The sequence below is a fragment of the Capra hircus genome, chromosome 15 (genome assembly GCF_001704415.2).
Source record: "Capra hircus breed San Clemente chromosome 15, ASM170441v1, whole genome shotgun sequence".
Classification (NCBI taxonomy): domain Eukaryota; kingdom Metazoa; phylum Chordata; class Mammalia; order Artiodactyla; family Bovidae; genus Capra; species Capra hircus.
This window is the reverse complement of record NC_030822.1, coordinates 1,515,639-1,531,174: the sequence shown is the minus strand read 5'-3', so window position 1 is coordinate 1,531,174 and position 15,536 is coordinate 1,515,639. Positions and strand designations below refer to the sequence as shown.

The following is a 15,536-nucleotide window of genomic DNA, read 5'->3' as shown; positions in this document are numbered from 1 at the left end:
AAAAAGAAAACTTTGGAGACTTCCCTGGCAGTCTGGTGGCTAAGACTCTGCACTTCCACTGCAGGGGGCTTGGGTTCAACCCCTGGTTGGGGAACGAAGGTCCTGCAAGCCACGTGGCACAGCCAAATAAAATTAATTAATAAAATAAAACCTATGAGTTACTCAGAACCAAGTAAACAGGTATATTATCAGTATGAGAAAAGTATTATTTTTTTAAAAAGGAGAACTTTTAACTTTTCAGTGGTTTCCTTGTTGCTGAAACACTAGTCCAGAAGACAGAATCTCCTTTTGGACAAATATAAACCCACTTTCATTATGAAAATAAAAATTTTCACTTCTTAATTTTACCTTAGTAAACTGCGGTTTTTCTTTGACATTTTTGAATACGTAGGTTCTACTGAAATCTCAAAATAGCCAATCCTTAAAAAAAAAAAAGTCACCACCAGAACGTTCTTTCTGGTTAACACCCCGTTTCTTTTGTCAAATCCCAAACCAACCACGAATACCACCATATTAACACCTGCAAACACCATCACAGAGTTATATGCAGTCAAGAGGATGTTTAGAAAGGGAACACGTATTTTGCTTAGCCTGGTACTCAGCCAGCAGGATGAGAGGCCAGCTGGCTCCCTGTCTCATCAGCCTCCCTCCCAGCTCGGGCGCATTTGGAGTTCCTATTTTGTCGAATTTCACTGTTACCAGTTCCTTTTAACCCTCAAATCCCCCTTACCATTCACTCCAATAAAGGGGGCCAACAGGATAAAGCTTGGCAAGAATCATTTCATCCATTCCTGCCCTCCTAGAAGTTCTGTCCCCATATTAATAATCTAAAGACATCAGTCTATTTTAAAAAATCAGTCCTATTTTAAAAAATACCTCCAGGGAAGGGGATTTCCTCAGTGATTTAAAAAATTTTCATAACAAATAATCATATGGTTATTTTTAATATCATGGTAAGAGAGATACGTTACAGAGCATATCAAGATTTCTTTTGAGGAAGCATGACTCCCTTTAAAATTGACTTGAGATAGAACTTGAGAAAGTCAGACTCTTGACTAGTCTGACAAGCTTTTCTACAAATTTACTCATAATATTTTTCAGAGGAAAAAATAAGTAAGTGGAGTTTTGTTTTGTTTTGTTTCTGCGGGGCGGGGTTGGATTTCCTAATCCAAACTGGAAAATGGTGAAATGAGGTTTAAAGTATCCTTCTTCAGAGATGCTGTAAGAACAGCCATCCTGCTTGTTTTCATGCGACGACTGTGAAGTCGAAGGAGGACACACATTTCACTTTTTAAAATAGCTTTATTGAGATATAGTTGATATACAAGAAAATTGAACGAATACATACAACTTTATGAGTTTGGAGATATGCACGCATATGCAAATATGAATTCGCAACTGCCTAGTGGAAACTGTTTTCCTCCAAAGGTAAACAAAGCAATGAAAAAACTGTTAAGAAGCTTTGCCATCTTTTAATCAATCACTTAAGTGCAAAAAAATAAAGTGAAAGCTACGAGCCCAAATTAAAAGTCAATGACTAGGAGTCTCTCCTTTTCATTTCTTCTGATGTAAACAAAAGGGCCCGTTGTATGGAAGTAAACCAGAGGTATGATACAAACTTAACTGCATACTGTGCCTGGCACACAACATGGGAAGCGGAAAGTTTATTCACCAAACTCATATGACACTGAGTCATTAAAACCACAGGTTCCTTTATTCATCAGTGATGTCTGGAGTCACAGTTTTCCAGTTAAAATCTACTTTCTCTTGAAAAGGAGAAACACAATGAAGGGAAACACGAGGAACTAAAGCGCGACAAGTAATCTCTAGCAGCGAGAAGAAAGCCCCGCAGCAGTGACCCCCACAGCGCGGAAAGGCAACTATCCTCCTGCTAAAAAAACACAGGAACAAAGCCCACAGCAGTGACTGTGGGAAAGTCAGTCACAGGGAAATGGGGGTAGCTTAAAAGACCCAGCTCCTAAGGCTAAACAGACAAGATCTATCTGTAGGACCATCAATAGAGGTGAAAGTGGAGAAAGCTGAGGAAGGCAGGAGTGGAATGGACGCGTGCATGTGGACACACACGTGCAGAGGCACTGCAGCAGGTCCCAGATCAAAAGTCAACTGCATTGTTCAAAAAAAGGCTTGAGAGCAGACCTTGCAGCCGGAAGCCTAGTCACGTCACCTCTGACCTCCCGTCTTTGTCCATCACCTTTGCTTTCCCTCTAAGCCTACTGAGCAGAAGAAGGTCAGGAACTACAAATGTACTCTTCCCTCTCTCGGCTTAAACTTTCCAGCAGATCAGAAGAGGGCGCGTGTGGGCTCAGCCGCGGTCACACGGGGAAGAGCTTGGTGAAGCAGGGGTGACAGTAGGTCTTGTCGTTCTGCTCCTTGAAGACCCCCTTGGACAGCTGCGTCAGGCAGAAGGTGCACACGAAGTGCTCGGGGTGGAACTTGTAGCCCATGGCGCTGACGCAGCGGCCCGTGATGGGCTGTCCGCACCCGTGGCAGAGGGTTCCCCGGCGCTGATGGTAGTGGAGCTCACAGAAGGGCCGCCCGTCCAGTTCAAAGAAGGAACCGGTAGAAAAACCGGTGAAGCAGTCCTGGGAGGTGAGGGGGAGAGAGAGACAAGCGGTGCAGATGTCAAGAAGGAAAGCAAAATTTCAGCCTGGAAATCCCTGCCAGTTTCCCGCCAGTGGGCACACCGAGGTTAGAATGTCGCCCCTCTGCAAACCAGACAAGCAAATGCCCACATGGATGTTGTGTTTTGTGTTTTTTTTTTTTTTTAAGAAACTTTTAATTTTGTATTGGAGTATAGCCGATGAACAAGATGGTGATAGTGTCAGGTAGACGGCAAAGGAACTCAACCACACATGAACATGCATCCATTTTCTCCTAAACTCCCCTCCCATCCAGGCTGCCACATAACACTGAGCAGAGCTCCCCATGCTATAGGGTAGGTCCTTGTTGGTTATCCACTATCAGTATAGCAGGGTGAACACATCCATCCCAGACTCCCTCACTTTCCCGCCTCCTCGGCAAGCATAAATCCACTCTCGACGTCTGAGAGTTTGTTTCTGCTTTGTAAATAAACTCATTTCTTCTGCTGTTGTTGTTCAGCTGCTAACTTGTGTCTGACTCTTTGTGACGCATGGACACAGCTAATTTCCTTTTTAGATTCCGCATAGAAGGATGTCACACTGTATTTCTCCTTCTCTGTCTGACTTCACTCAGTAAGACAATCTCTAGGTTCATCCATGTGGCTGCAAATGACATTATTTCATTCCTTCTAATGGCCGAGAAAAACATGTATTTCTTTTAAGAAGCCCCTGTCAAATTCTCGCCCCGAGTTGTGAACCCTCTTACCAGCTGCTCCCCAGAAAGGAGAACCCTGCCTTTCCCGAAACCCAGAAGATAAGCGGGGATACCCACCCCGCACACGAAGCACTCTGGGTGCCAGACGGTGCCCATGGCTGAAAGGTAGTCTTCCACCACTGGCCGGTTGCAGCCCCCACATCTGGGTGCGAACATGACCAGGAAGTCCTTCCGGCAATACGGCTTCTTGTCCTTCTCGTGAAAGCCTGGAGAGACGGAAAGCAAGGGTTTGCTCTTGCGGTTTGAGACCCTAAACCAAGTTAGAGATGGAGAAAAGGGCAATGACGTACACTCTCCCACATTAAACTGCACTGATAGACGCCTCCGTCAAGGGGCTGTCATAAGAAGGCGCGAGGCAGTGCAGCCACAGGGTTTCTGAGTCGGGCCTGGTTCACACTGGTTCTGTCACAGGTGGTGTCTGAGTCTTTGCAGTTCCATGAGCTGTAGCCCACGAGTCTCCTCTGTCCATGGGATTTTCCAGGCAAGAATACTGGAATGGGCTGCCATTTCTCTCCAGGGGATCTTCCTCATACCCAGGGATCAAACCCACGTCTCTTCTTTACCACTCAGCCACCAGGGCGGCCTGTCTGATTTGCGCAAGCATTTAATAAGCGTTAAGGTCTATTCCTCCTCAACGCCTCTGCACATCGGCCTCTGCGTTCCCAGGCCTTGATATGGCGAGCCCCGCCTCGTGTTTCAGAAATCAACTCAAATATCCTCTAATCAGAGAGACTCTCTGCAGCCTGTATTTATCTCTTCATCTTTTTTTCATTGCCTTTTCTCTCTGACTGGAATGTTTGCTCTGAAAGAAACTAAGTATTTTGGTCTGGTCACTTTATAATCCCCAGTATCTAAAACGGTATCTGGGGGGGAGAAAAGTGTCTAATATTTTAAAAGAAAGCAATATTAAATAATAATTTCCAAATTGATGCAAAAATCCAAATGTAATCATTCAAACCATATAAACACGTGAATTAGAAATGGATGGGGGCTTCCTTGGTGGCTCAGCAGTAAAGACTCCACCTGCCAATGCAGGAGACACGGTTAGACGCCTGATGGAGAAGATCCCACGTGTCACGGAGCAACTAAGCCCGTGCGCCGCAACTACTGAGTCTGCGCTCTAGAGCCCGGGGCTGCAGCGACTGAAGCCTCAGTGCCCTCCAGCCCGTCTTCCACAACAGGAGAGGCCACCGCAGCGAGAAGCCCTGCCCCCGCAGTCAGAGAGGAGCCCGCTTGCCAAAGCTGGAGAGACGCCCTCACCGCGAGGAAGCCCAGCACAGCCCTAGACAAATGCCCTGTCTTTTTAATGGATGGGTTCCTCTTCAACTGGGGAATAGAAAACTGTGCTAAGATTGGCTCAAATTTCAAAAGGAAGTTAAAGATTAATAAACTTAGCTACATTGAAAATATATAGGAATGACTTACGTACGGCCAAAAAAGATCATGAGCAAAGACAAAGACAAACAAGAAACTGAGGAAAATATTTGCTACCTATATATCAGGAAAATATAGCTAAATCAAGGAGTTCCAAACTGGATATACGATTTCAAATATTGTTTTATAAAATGTAAAAAAAAAAAAATAGAATAGAAAAATCAATCTCTAAAATTTTAATCAAGTTTTAGCAAATTAACCATACATAAAATTGATAATATGACTAAAGAAGGCAACAATTCATTCAGTGGCTCTAAAACACAGGATTTTGACTGTATAATTTATTTATACATAGGCTGTATTCTAAAAAGAGCTACAAAAATCTTTTAAACTTTTTTCAATAAGGTTATAAAAGTATTTATTTATGGTAAAACCATTTATTCATAGTAAAACGTTTCTTCAGTTTTCCTGTATGGGATGTATTTCAAGATAACTAAATAGTTAATGATGAAATGGTACTGTTTATATAATCCCATCTAATAAACACTGAAAGAGTGATGGAAAAGTCACCATTTTACAACTGAGCTCACTGGTGATAGGCAATGATCATCAAGGAACTTGAAAATGGAGGGGTGGGGCTGACACTGCTTGCAACCAGTGGTCAATCTTGGCATCAGTAAAAGTAGGTCAGGCTTCCCTGGTGGCTCAGACGGTAAAGAATCTGCCTGCAATAAAGGAGACCTGGGTTCGATCCCTGGGTCAGGAAGATCCCCTGAAGAAGACAATGACAACCCACTCCAGTATTCTTGCCTGGAGAATTCCATGGTCAGAGGAGCTTAGCAGGCTGCAACCCATGGAGTAGTAAAGAGTCAGACACGACTGAGCAAGTAACACTTTCATTTTTCAAAAGTAGGTCAACCAGTCATTACATACCTCTAGATATGACTCAACAAGAAGTACATAGCAGCCAGGATCTATGACCTATTCTCCCCTAAATACTAAACCTAAACTGAATCAAGTCTCTAGGTCTAAACTAACAATTTACAGAAAATACTGGAGAAGGCGGGGTAAGATGAAGATAGAGCAAAGAAGGCAAACTTCATCATTAAGCAGTAGCCGGTCTAATCAAGAATATGGGGCATTTATAGAACATAGGTTCCAGTTTCCTAATGAATCAACGCTACAAAAAAGGGAGGAAGAGAGGATTGTTACAGGATTCAGAAAATTTGAGGGATAAAGCAGTCAAAGGCAGTATATAAAGGATCTTGCTTGGATCCTGATTCAAACAAAGCAACTGAATAACACCATTTAGAAACTTGAGAAATTGGGATGTGGGTTTTAAATGAAAATAAGGAACTTAATTTTGTGAAGTATGAAGGGTGTTCATCAGTTGGAGATGACATGGGCTGAAGTATTTAATGGTGAGATGATATGATTTTTAGGATTTGCTTTTAAATTATTCCCTCGAAAGAAAAGGCTAGGTGGTTTAGTAGTGGTTAGAGGAAATTCGTTTGGCAATATGTTGGTATTTATTGAAATTTCCATAATAAAAAGCTTAAATATAAATGTGTTGAGGTCTAAGTGCTTTCATTTTAATACTTGAAATGCTCACTGTTAGGTGCAGATTAGAAAACCCCTGGCTCTTAAAGATCCTGTGTCCAGATGATGCGAGATAAGAAACCCATGGTGACTGCTTTTAAAAATCTTTGAAATAAGTCTGCTTCACAAATAGACAACTAGCCCAAGAAGAAATACTTTTACGGGTACTGTATCCAACATTATGGCTAAGAATGAAACGTAAAAGAAAGTATTGAAGTTCCAAGTTTTGCTAATGAGTAGTTTAATTTCTAATTAGCTAAGTAGTAAAAACAGTGTTAAATAAATATATATGCAATGCCTCAAAACATATGGAGGTATTCACATATTTTTATATTCCTAGTGACAAAGATAAATGTTACTATTCCATTATTCTTTTAGAAAGTCATTTGATAATGTGTATCAATATTTTTAAAATATATAAATATCTCGATCCTAGAAGTTAATCTACATAAATAATTCAATAGAAGAAAATTCTGTGTTTAAAGATAGTCATTACAGCTGTACTAAGAAAACACAAGCAATCTAAATATATCGTTCCAAACACATTTAATTGTTTTCAGTATTTGGAACTATAAATAATGCTTTAGTAAACATCTTCAGGCATATAATCTTTTAAAATTTGTCTACATGAAACCCTGATGGAATAACTGATATTATTAAAATTATTATAAAACTATTAAACAACATGGGAAAACGCTTAAGGGGAAAAAAAGGAATTTCAAGCATACTGTAACTTTTATATATACACAAATATTAATAAATGTAGAAAAATATTGGTAGGACAAATTTTTTGTTGCACTAGGTTAAGAAGTTAATAGATTACAAATAAAATTTTATGCAAGGTCTTATTGTCTTCACATTAAAAAAAAGAAAAATATAATAAATTGATTCATCCTCAAGCACTTATTCGTGTGATATATTCCCTCTGCTTCAAAAATCATTTCCTAAGACACCCAGATGGTTTGGTTCTGCACTTAACTCAGGGGTCTGCTTAAGGGAACAACAACTAGACCACTTTATTCCAAGCAGAACCCTGTTGCTCTCCCTCATCCCCTCTCCTAAGGCACAGAGTAAGTTAGGTGATCAGTTAGTTGGCCGTTTGGTTGCCGTCTGTCTTTCTCACTAGAACATACGCAGCATGAATGCGGGGACTTTGTTTTTTGTCACTGTCCCCCTAGTTCCTAGAATAGTACCTGATAGGTAGATAGAAGCTGCTCAAAAAACATGCATCGAATTAGCAGGCCTGTGAACAATACTACAACAGCAAGGTTGAAGAGGGTCGCCCCGCATCAAAATTAACTAGAACACGCATAAACAGGTGAACTTTTCTAGAAGAAACTCTCCTTAGCATTTCCAAGGAGATTCCACCTAAAACAAAGAGGACCAGTAGCAACCTCATTTTTGCCAACACCTACTGTTTTACTGGTTCCAACTGAGGGTTCTCTCTGCAGGACTAAATCGAAATTAGATTCTTCATAGCAACCCTCTCATTTTACAAGGGAGAAAAGGGAAGCTCAGCGAAATCACAAATAACCAGCTAGGCGGTGGAGGAACTGACTCAAATCTAGGCCTAGCTTCAAAGTCTAACTTGGACGTCACATCCTTGACCTTAAACGCATTGTCACCTTGAATTTTCTGCGGGAACTGCGAGTATCAGCTGAGCTTAAATATCATAACCCAATAAGTTGGTAAATAGAAGAGATCTCTAAATGTGCCCCACTCAAACAGCATGTAAGCAAAACACAAGAAACATTATTTCTAGAAACACACTTTGACCATAGCAACCAGATCCACAAAAAGGCAATAGGAGGAACCAGGGGTTCAAGTCCAAATCGTGCAGCTGCAGTGGCCCATAACCTCGGGGCATTTTCTGATATGCCTTGCCTTGTTCAACTATGCTTTCTTTGAAAAGCAGACGATTTAATAGATTTCTGAGGCCTCGAGATCTAAGAATGTAAACCAATAATTTTTTAGGCTGTCCTGTGTCCTTCTTTTCTGCCTCTGAGGCAAGAGCCCAGTTGTTCTCTTTGTCAAAGAACGTCTAGAGTCTGATCAAGGACAACTGAAAGCGGGCATGCTAAGTCACTTCAGTCGTGCCCGACTCTTTGCGACCTCTTGGACTGTATCCCGCCAGGCTCCTCTGTCCGTGGGATTTTGCAGGCAAGAATTCTGGAGTGGGTTGCCATTTCCTCCTCCAGGAGATCCTCCTGACCCAGGGATTGAACCCGCGTTTCCTGTGTCACCTGCATTGCAGACCAATTCTTCACCTGCTGAGCCATCAGGGGAAGCCAAGCAAACCAACACCCACAGCCACCTTTCTTGCTTCTGCGGCACACAGACTACAGCACACATCCGCCACCTGGAGAACTGGTCTATACGCTGACTGCGTGGCCCCACCCCACCCAGTGCTTCTGATTCAGTTGGCCTGGGTTGGGGCTCGAGACTCTGCATCCTTAACAAGTCCCCAAGCTGATGCTGATGTTTCATAAAACAAATGGGGTAGAACTGAGCTTGCCTAGAAGTAGGTGTCACCTGAGAAAATTGTGAGACAGGCCGACTGCCCTAGGAATGACCCTCGTCTAGGCATTTACAGGGGAGCTGGTCTCAAGCATGAGACAGTAGGGAAGTAACAGCCTCTGTTTTAGCTCAGGTGAGCCCCAGGAGAGGACCCGAAGGCAATCAGCCCAACTTGCTGTGATACCCCTGCAGTTGGTAATCCAACAAATTGAGAAAGTTTCAGCACTTAACTTTCCTGGAGGCTCTCTCCGGGGCCAATTACTCTGGAGGACAGATAAGAAACACTAACAATTTGCAAAATTGTTAAAAACACCTTGAGCGAAGAAAGGTGTTTGTACTCTGGTGAAGCTCGAAGCCACCGGGGAAATTAGGGGGCAGCAGCGTGGCCTGGATAATGAACAATTAAAGAGGAAGACACGGGCACTGGGGACCTGGTCCCTGTGGGAGGATGCTAAGGGCTGGTGTGCTTAGTGAGCCTTAGAGAGGAATCCTCTGAACTGAAACAAAATGCAGATGGATTTAATTTCCCAGGAGGCTCAGCGGTTGCGCTGTCATTACAGGAACTGCGTGTGTGACTGTGGGGCTCGGGGCCAGGCCGGATGCCACCTAATTAATGGAGTAACCGTATGGCAGGAGGCGCATTCACAGAAGACAATGGATGAAAGCAAACAGCCAACCCAAGAGGAGCTTTGCTTAGTAACGGGCCTTTTTTGTCACTTGTCTCAATAAATATGCTTTAAGTGGCTTCATATGGATTACATAAAGTCATAAATGACCAATTCAGCCTTGTCTAGTTAGAAGGGGCCCAAGCCAAAAACAATGCAAGCTAGCTACCTTCAAGGCATTTCCTGGTTATCCTATGGACAGGGTATTTTTCTTCTGTATTTAACTCACGTCTCTTCTTGAAATATGTATGCACTGGCGTCTGCTGTCAGGCACCTTCCACATCATAATTATCCACGGGCAGTATTCACTTGCTGACTCTTTCACCCAACACACCCTCAGACTTCTATGGCGACCAGTGCAATATAAATTGACCATGACTTAGACTAAATCTCAACGAAAAATGCTGTTTAACTAAAGTGCAGTCTGAACATGAAAGACCTAATGATTTGTGAAAAGCACGGAACAAGCTTCAGGGAACAAGCAACTCACTACAACGCACTTCGCTGGTGGATTTTATCAGCGCTACTCTACCCAGGTCTGTCTTCAAATAGAGTGTCCCATGTTTGTGCCAAGAAAGGAAAGAGACCCAACGGCAGAAGAGGGGTTCAGTCTCCATCAAGGGCAGCTGCAATGGCGCAGAAGAAAACACGGAACGTGCAGAAGTGAAACCTGAGTCTAAATTCCAGTTCTCTGATTTTCTAGCTGCATGACTTAAAAAAAAAAGTGACTTTACCTCCCCGATGCTCAGTGCTTCCATCTACTATTTGGTAAAACTATTCTCCCCAAGTTGCGCTGCAGATTAAATGAGTAATAGTCGGGAATATACACAGGGCTTCCCAGGGGGCACTAGTGGTCAAGCAGCTGCCCGCCAGTGCACGAGGCATAAGAGATAGGGGTTTGACCCCTGGGTCGGGTTCCATCCCTAGAAGAGGGCACAGCAACCCACTTCAGTATTCTCGCCTGGAGAATTCCATGAGCAAAGGAGCCTGGAGGGCTGGAGTCCATGGCAGCACAAAGAGTTGGACCCGGCTGAAGCAACTTAGCACACATACATGTTAACCTGCCTGATACTTAAGACCTGGCCTCCAGGAGAACTAGCATACCATGGGGCTTATCTTCATATCCTCTTGAATCATCACTATCACAATAGGTTAAGAATTATTTAAAACAGAAAGATTCATGGGGAAAAGAGAAAAGGGAAGACCACGCCACAGGTGAGCTATCAAAATCGTCTAAAATTTAAAGTGGGTGTTAGAGTGGCACCTAGCTTGGCAGAAACAAAACTAAACCAACAAACAACAACAATAACAAACCTGAAACCTAGATAATTAAAGAGATGCTGGTAAAACTGAAGCCCTCCGGAGGCTTCCTGGGCCAGCGGTTAACACTCTGCGCTTCCGCTGCAGGGGACATGGGTCTGGTCCCTACTCAGGGAACGAAGATCCCACATTCCTCATGCTGAGTAACACAGCCAAAAATACCCTCAACCATCCTGAGCTCCAAAACATCAAAGGGGCTCAGGCTCGGATTATTTTAAACTCATAAAATAGTCTTCAAGGCTGTGAGCAGGATTGGTTGAAAGTCTGAAGAACTGTCAGAAAATCAGATTCCCCATCTTAACTGTAAGATGCAATGATTATTCTGTAAATAATAATTTACAGAATTTATTTCTGTAAATAACAATAATTTACAATTATATAAATAATAATTTCTGTAAATAATAATTATAGAAATGATTATTTCTGTAAATTTCAAGTCAGAGGGTCTCAATGTTCAGGGATATTGGACATGTACTATAAGAAAAGAAGTCAAGCTTTCTACTAAAAGTATTAGTCACTCAGCCATGTCCAACTCTTTGCAACTCTATGGATGATAGCCCATCAGGCTCCTCTGTCCATGGATTCTCTTGGCAAGAACACTGAAGTGGGTTGCCGTTCCCTTCTCCAGGGGATCTTCCTGACCCAGGGATTGAACCTGGGTCTCCTGCATTGCAGGCAGAGCCACAAGGCAGCTCAAAGCCATTACCGTCTGAGCCACCAGGGAAGCCTGACGGAATTAAAGTTCTACGGTTTTTAGTAAAAAATGGGAATTAAATAAAAGTTGGCATACTGAACGGTAAAAACCCCATCCCCTAATCCCTTTTACTAATTTTTGTAAAGCTGACAGAGAGCACAACTCTTTGGTAAAATTTATTCAAGACAGAAGACCTAAAATATTAATATTTAAGGGTCCTGCAGCACCCTACCTGAGTACCGGCCCACCAGTGAGCACGTTCTGCCTCACCCACAGAGCTTCCGGTTAGCATTAAAGTGTCTCATTCATTCTTAAATAAAGAATGGGCAAGAAAGGTCAGCAGCACTTGGCGAAGACCAATGCAACGGGATAGAGGGCATCAAGATGTGATAGACGTCAAAGTTCAAAGTGCGCGGCAAGACGTCCCTCAAAGTAGACAGCTATGGACTATCTGCACAAATCTTGGACTCTTCCCTTACACCTAGGATATAAAACAGGTAAAGAGAAAGGATCTTTTCCCTGATGCTGGGAAAGACTGAAGGCAAGAGGAGAAGGGGAGATGGAGGATGAGATGGTTGGATGGCATCACCGACTCAATAGACATGAGTTTGAGCAAGTTCCAGGAGATGGCGCAGGACAGGGAAGTCTGGCGTGCTGCAGTCCACGGGGTCGCCAAGAGTGGGCCATGACTGAGCCTCTGGACAACAGCAAAGAGAAACGGAGGCTGAGACAGGGATTTCTCTGAGTAAGCTGGGCTATGCCTGCTCCACCACCATCGTCAAGAGGCATGAGGCATGGTCCCGGGGACCCTCAAGTCAAGAGAGCGACTGCAACAGGACCACTCTGAGAGCTGGCCATGGGTGCCCTTCCCATACAGCTGATGGAATTTGACTCCTCCCCGGAAAAGATCCACAGGTGAGAGTCTGGTTAAACGGCCTATGGCCGCTGAATAGAGAGAGGCACCTGAAATTAAGTGCAGTCATTCTAGCCAGCTTCCCTGGTGGCTCAGACAATAAAGCGTCTGCCTGCAACACGGGAGACCCAGGTTCAATCCCTGGGTCAGGAAGATCCCCTGGAGAAGGAAATGCAACCCACTCCAGTACTCTTGCCTGGAGAATCTCATGGACGGAGGAGCCTGGCAGGCTACAGTCCACGGGGTCACAAAAGAGTCAGACACGACTCAGCAACTAAACAACAGCAAAAAGAAAAGTCAGAGTTAAATGTACACCAAGCCCAGAGAGTTCAAAGCAAATCAGACAACTTAGAACTTTTCTGCCCTCCAAGCTAAACCCTTCCACCCCTGTTTCTACCCTGGAGGGGTCAGCTATGGAGATTAGCAGTGGGTGTGAGAATAAAAGCAAGAAAGGACCAATGACCGGCCATAGCCCTCTTCCCTGGCCTTCTGCAGCTTAAAGGCCCCACCAGGGGAGAGAGTAGCTGTCACTTTAAATAAGTTGGAAGCTTTAGTTATTATACAGAATGAATTACCTAAGGATTTAGACTTGTGCTTTGTGTCTTAAATGTACTTTTCTATTTAGAGTAAGTCATTAAGAATAATCAAAAAAGACATAAGACCGCCTCAAATTTTTATTTAGAAGACAACTTTCCCTGTGAATTAATTCTAAAAGGACAAGAAAAAGAAGCTTTCTGATTTCATACATGAGTTATATTGGTTCAAAACAAACATAAAAAGAAGAAGTCAGGAAAAAAAAATCAAGACAATGCAAAAAACAGAAGGGAGTAAAAAGCCTGCAACAGGGGCAAAACAGGTCACACAGAAAGGGTCAGGAACAAGAACAAAAGCTCAATAAAAAACTTCAGCCACGGAGGCAGGAAGACAGTGAATGGCGAGGGACAGCTTCTGCCTGCTCCTGTCTACTTAAGGTAGACAAGATACTTTCAGATGCTCAAGGTTTCAAAGCTTTTACCAGGAGCTACTGGAGGGTGTGCTCCACCAAAATAAAAGCAATAATACACATTCAAAGATGGAGGAAAGGATTTAGTATAAGGGATTCCTGAGATAAAGTATTGCTTCTCAGCAGGCAGGCTGGAGCAGAAGGATGAAAGTCTCCTGGACAGATGTCTCCAAGAAAAAAAAAAAGAAAGAAACGAACAGAACTGACGTATTACCAGAAGCGGTTGACAATTTTTGAGAGGGATTTCGCAGCTCTGTCAGATAAATTAGTGATAATTACAATGAGAATTAAGCTAATGAAAAAGGGATCCAGATGTTAATTTCAGGAAATAACACGTGTATGAAAAGGACACCACGAGAATGATCGTCATCATCATTATCAGTCTTCACATGCCAGGCACTGTTGCAAACACATTGATATTGTCTCTTAAAATCCTCATAATGACCCTATACAGTAAGCATTATCATGTTTTCTTACTTAAAAAAAAAAAAAAACCTTCTTGGTCGTGCCACATGGCACGTGAGAGCTTAGATTCCCAACCAGGAATCAAACCCATGCTCCTGCATTGGAAGCGCAGTCTTAACCACTGGACCACGGGGGAAGTTCTAAAGCAAGCATTATTATCAGGTCCATTTTACTCATGAGGAAAGTGAGCTCCAAAGATAACTTGAACATCATAGGGCTAATAAATGCCACAGCCCAGATTTGAACCAGGCAGACGAACCCCCAGATCCACACTGTACTATATCACAGTTTGTTACATGACTCAACTGTGAGCAATATATATGTGACTGCCAACAGGTACACATTGACTACTGATCTGATTTATAATTATGACCTAATTATAACTGAGAATAGGGGAGGGGAATTATGTTGGGGGTGGGTGGGGGAGTAATAACATTTCTAAATCCTCATCTCTCTTGGTAGAAAGTTAACACGTAATGCCTAAAATTGGACAAAAGAATCCATATAGAGGAATATACTGTTTAAAATATACAAGTAAATAATGTGCTGTGCTAAGTTGCTCAGTCGTGTCCGACTCTTTGCAAACCCACAGACTGTAGCCCGCCAGGCTCCTCTGTCCATGGGATTCTCCAGGCAAGAATACTGGAGTGGGCTGCCATGCCCTCCTCCAGGGGACCTTCCCGATCCAGGGATGGAACCTGCGTCTCCGGCAGGGCATCGGCAGGCAGGTTCTTTACCACCAGCGCCACCTGGAAAGCCCCACAAGTAAATAACAGAAGCAGCTAAAATATTTAGAGAGGAGAACTGGACTTGGGGGTGGAAAAAGGAAAAGCAAAGGAGTGTTCTTTTTTAATATTACTCGGCGTAGTATCTGCATTTTAAGCTATGCATTTGTATGACTTTGATTTAAAATTTTCATTTAAGCAAAAGGTATCAACGTCAGATCAGGTAGGAAAGGGATGGCGTTTGGTACCGAAATGGGCACCCGGGGGGGGTAGAGGCAGGAACCAGGCCCAGCAGAGAAGACCAGGGAAAGCCGTGCTGGTCCTCTTGCAACCGCCCGGGCCGTACCTTCTTCACCGAACACCTCTCCACAGTGAGCGCAGAAGAAGTGCTCGGGGTGCCAGGTTTGATTCATGGCCGTCAGCACCTTCTGGAAAAGCAACGGAGAGCGATTAGGAGGCTGCAGAGCCGTAAAACACGAGCGAAACGAAACCTGCGCGAAGGCGCGGGCCGCGGGGCTCACTCACGTCCAGGATGGGGGCGGCGCAGTAGGCGCAGCGCGGGGAGAAGAGGCGGTGGTAGTCCTCAGAGCAGTAGGCCAGGCCGCTCCGCTCGAAGAAGGGGCTGGAGCCGATCTCCGCTTCGCAGTGGGCGCACACGAAGTGCTCGGGATGCCACGCCTGCCCCAGCGCGTGGATCACCTGCAGCGCGAAGCAAGGCTTGGCGTGGGGGCGCACTCGGGGTCCGCGGGCGCTCGGCGCGCGCAGTGTGCACGACTCTGGGGCGTGCTCTTCCAGCAGCATCCATGGAAACGACACCCCCTGCAGTTAGGCCACACGGAGGCCAAGACCTCGGGTGCGCTCACGCGGCCTGAGGTCCATGGGTATG

The 15,536-nt window shown here is 44.0% G+C and overlaps 1 protein-coding gene across 2 annotated transcripts in view; it reads right to left on the bottom strand.

Annotated features, from left to right (window-relative positions):
- LPXN (leupaxin) overlaps window positions 1,693-15,536 on the bottom strand; it is a 37,406-nt gene continuing 23,562 nt past the window's right edge. Inside the window, exons 6-9 of one of the 2 annotated variants that reach the window (XM_018059036.1) lie at window positions 15,176-15,349; window positions 14,997-15,078; window positions 3,433-3,581; window positions 1,693-2,603 (exon numbers count right to left, since the gene is read on the bottom strand). In XM_018059036.1, coding sequence (XP_017914525.1) covers window positions 2,334-2,603; window positions 3,433-3,581; window positions 14,997-15,078; window positions 15,176-15,349 — 675 coding nt within the window. In that variant the 3' untranslated portion in view covers window positions 1,693-2,333. The remainder of the gene's footprint in view (window positions 2,604-3,432; window positions 3,582-14,996; window positions 15,079-15,175; window positions 15,350-15,536) is intronic. The other variant, XM_018059037.1, reaches the window with a different exon arrangement.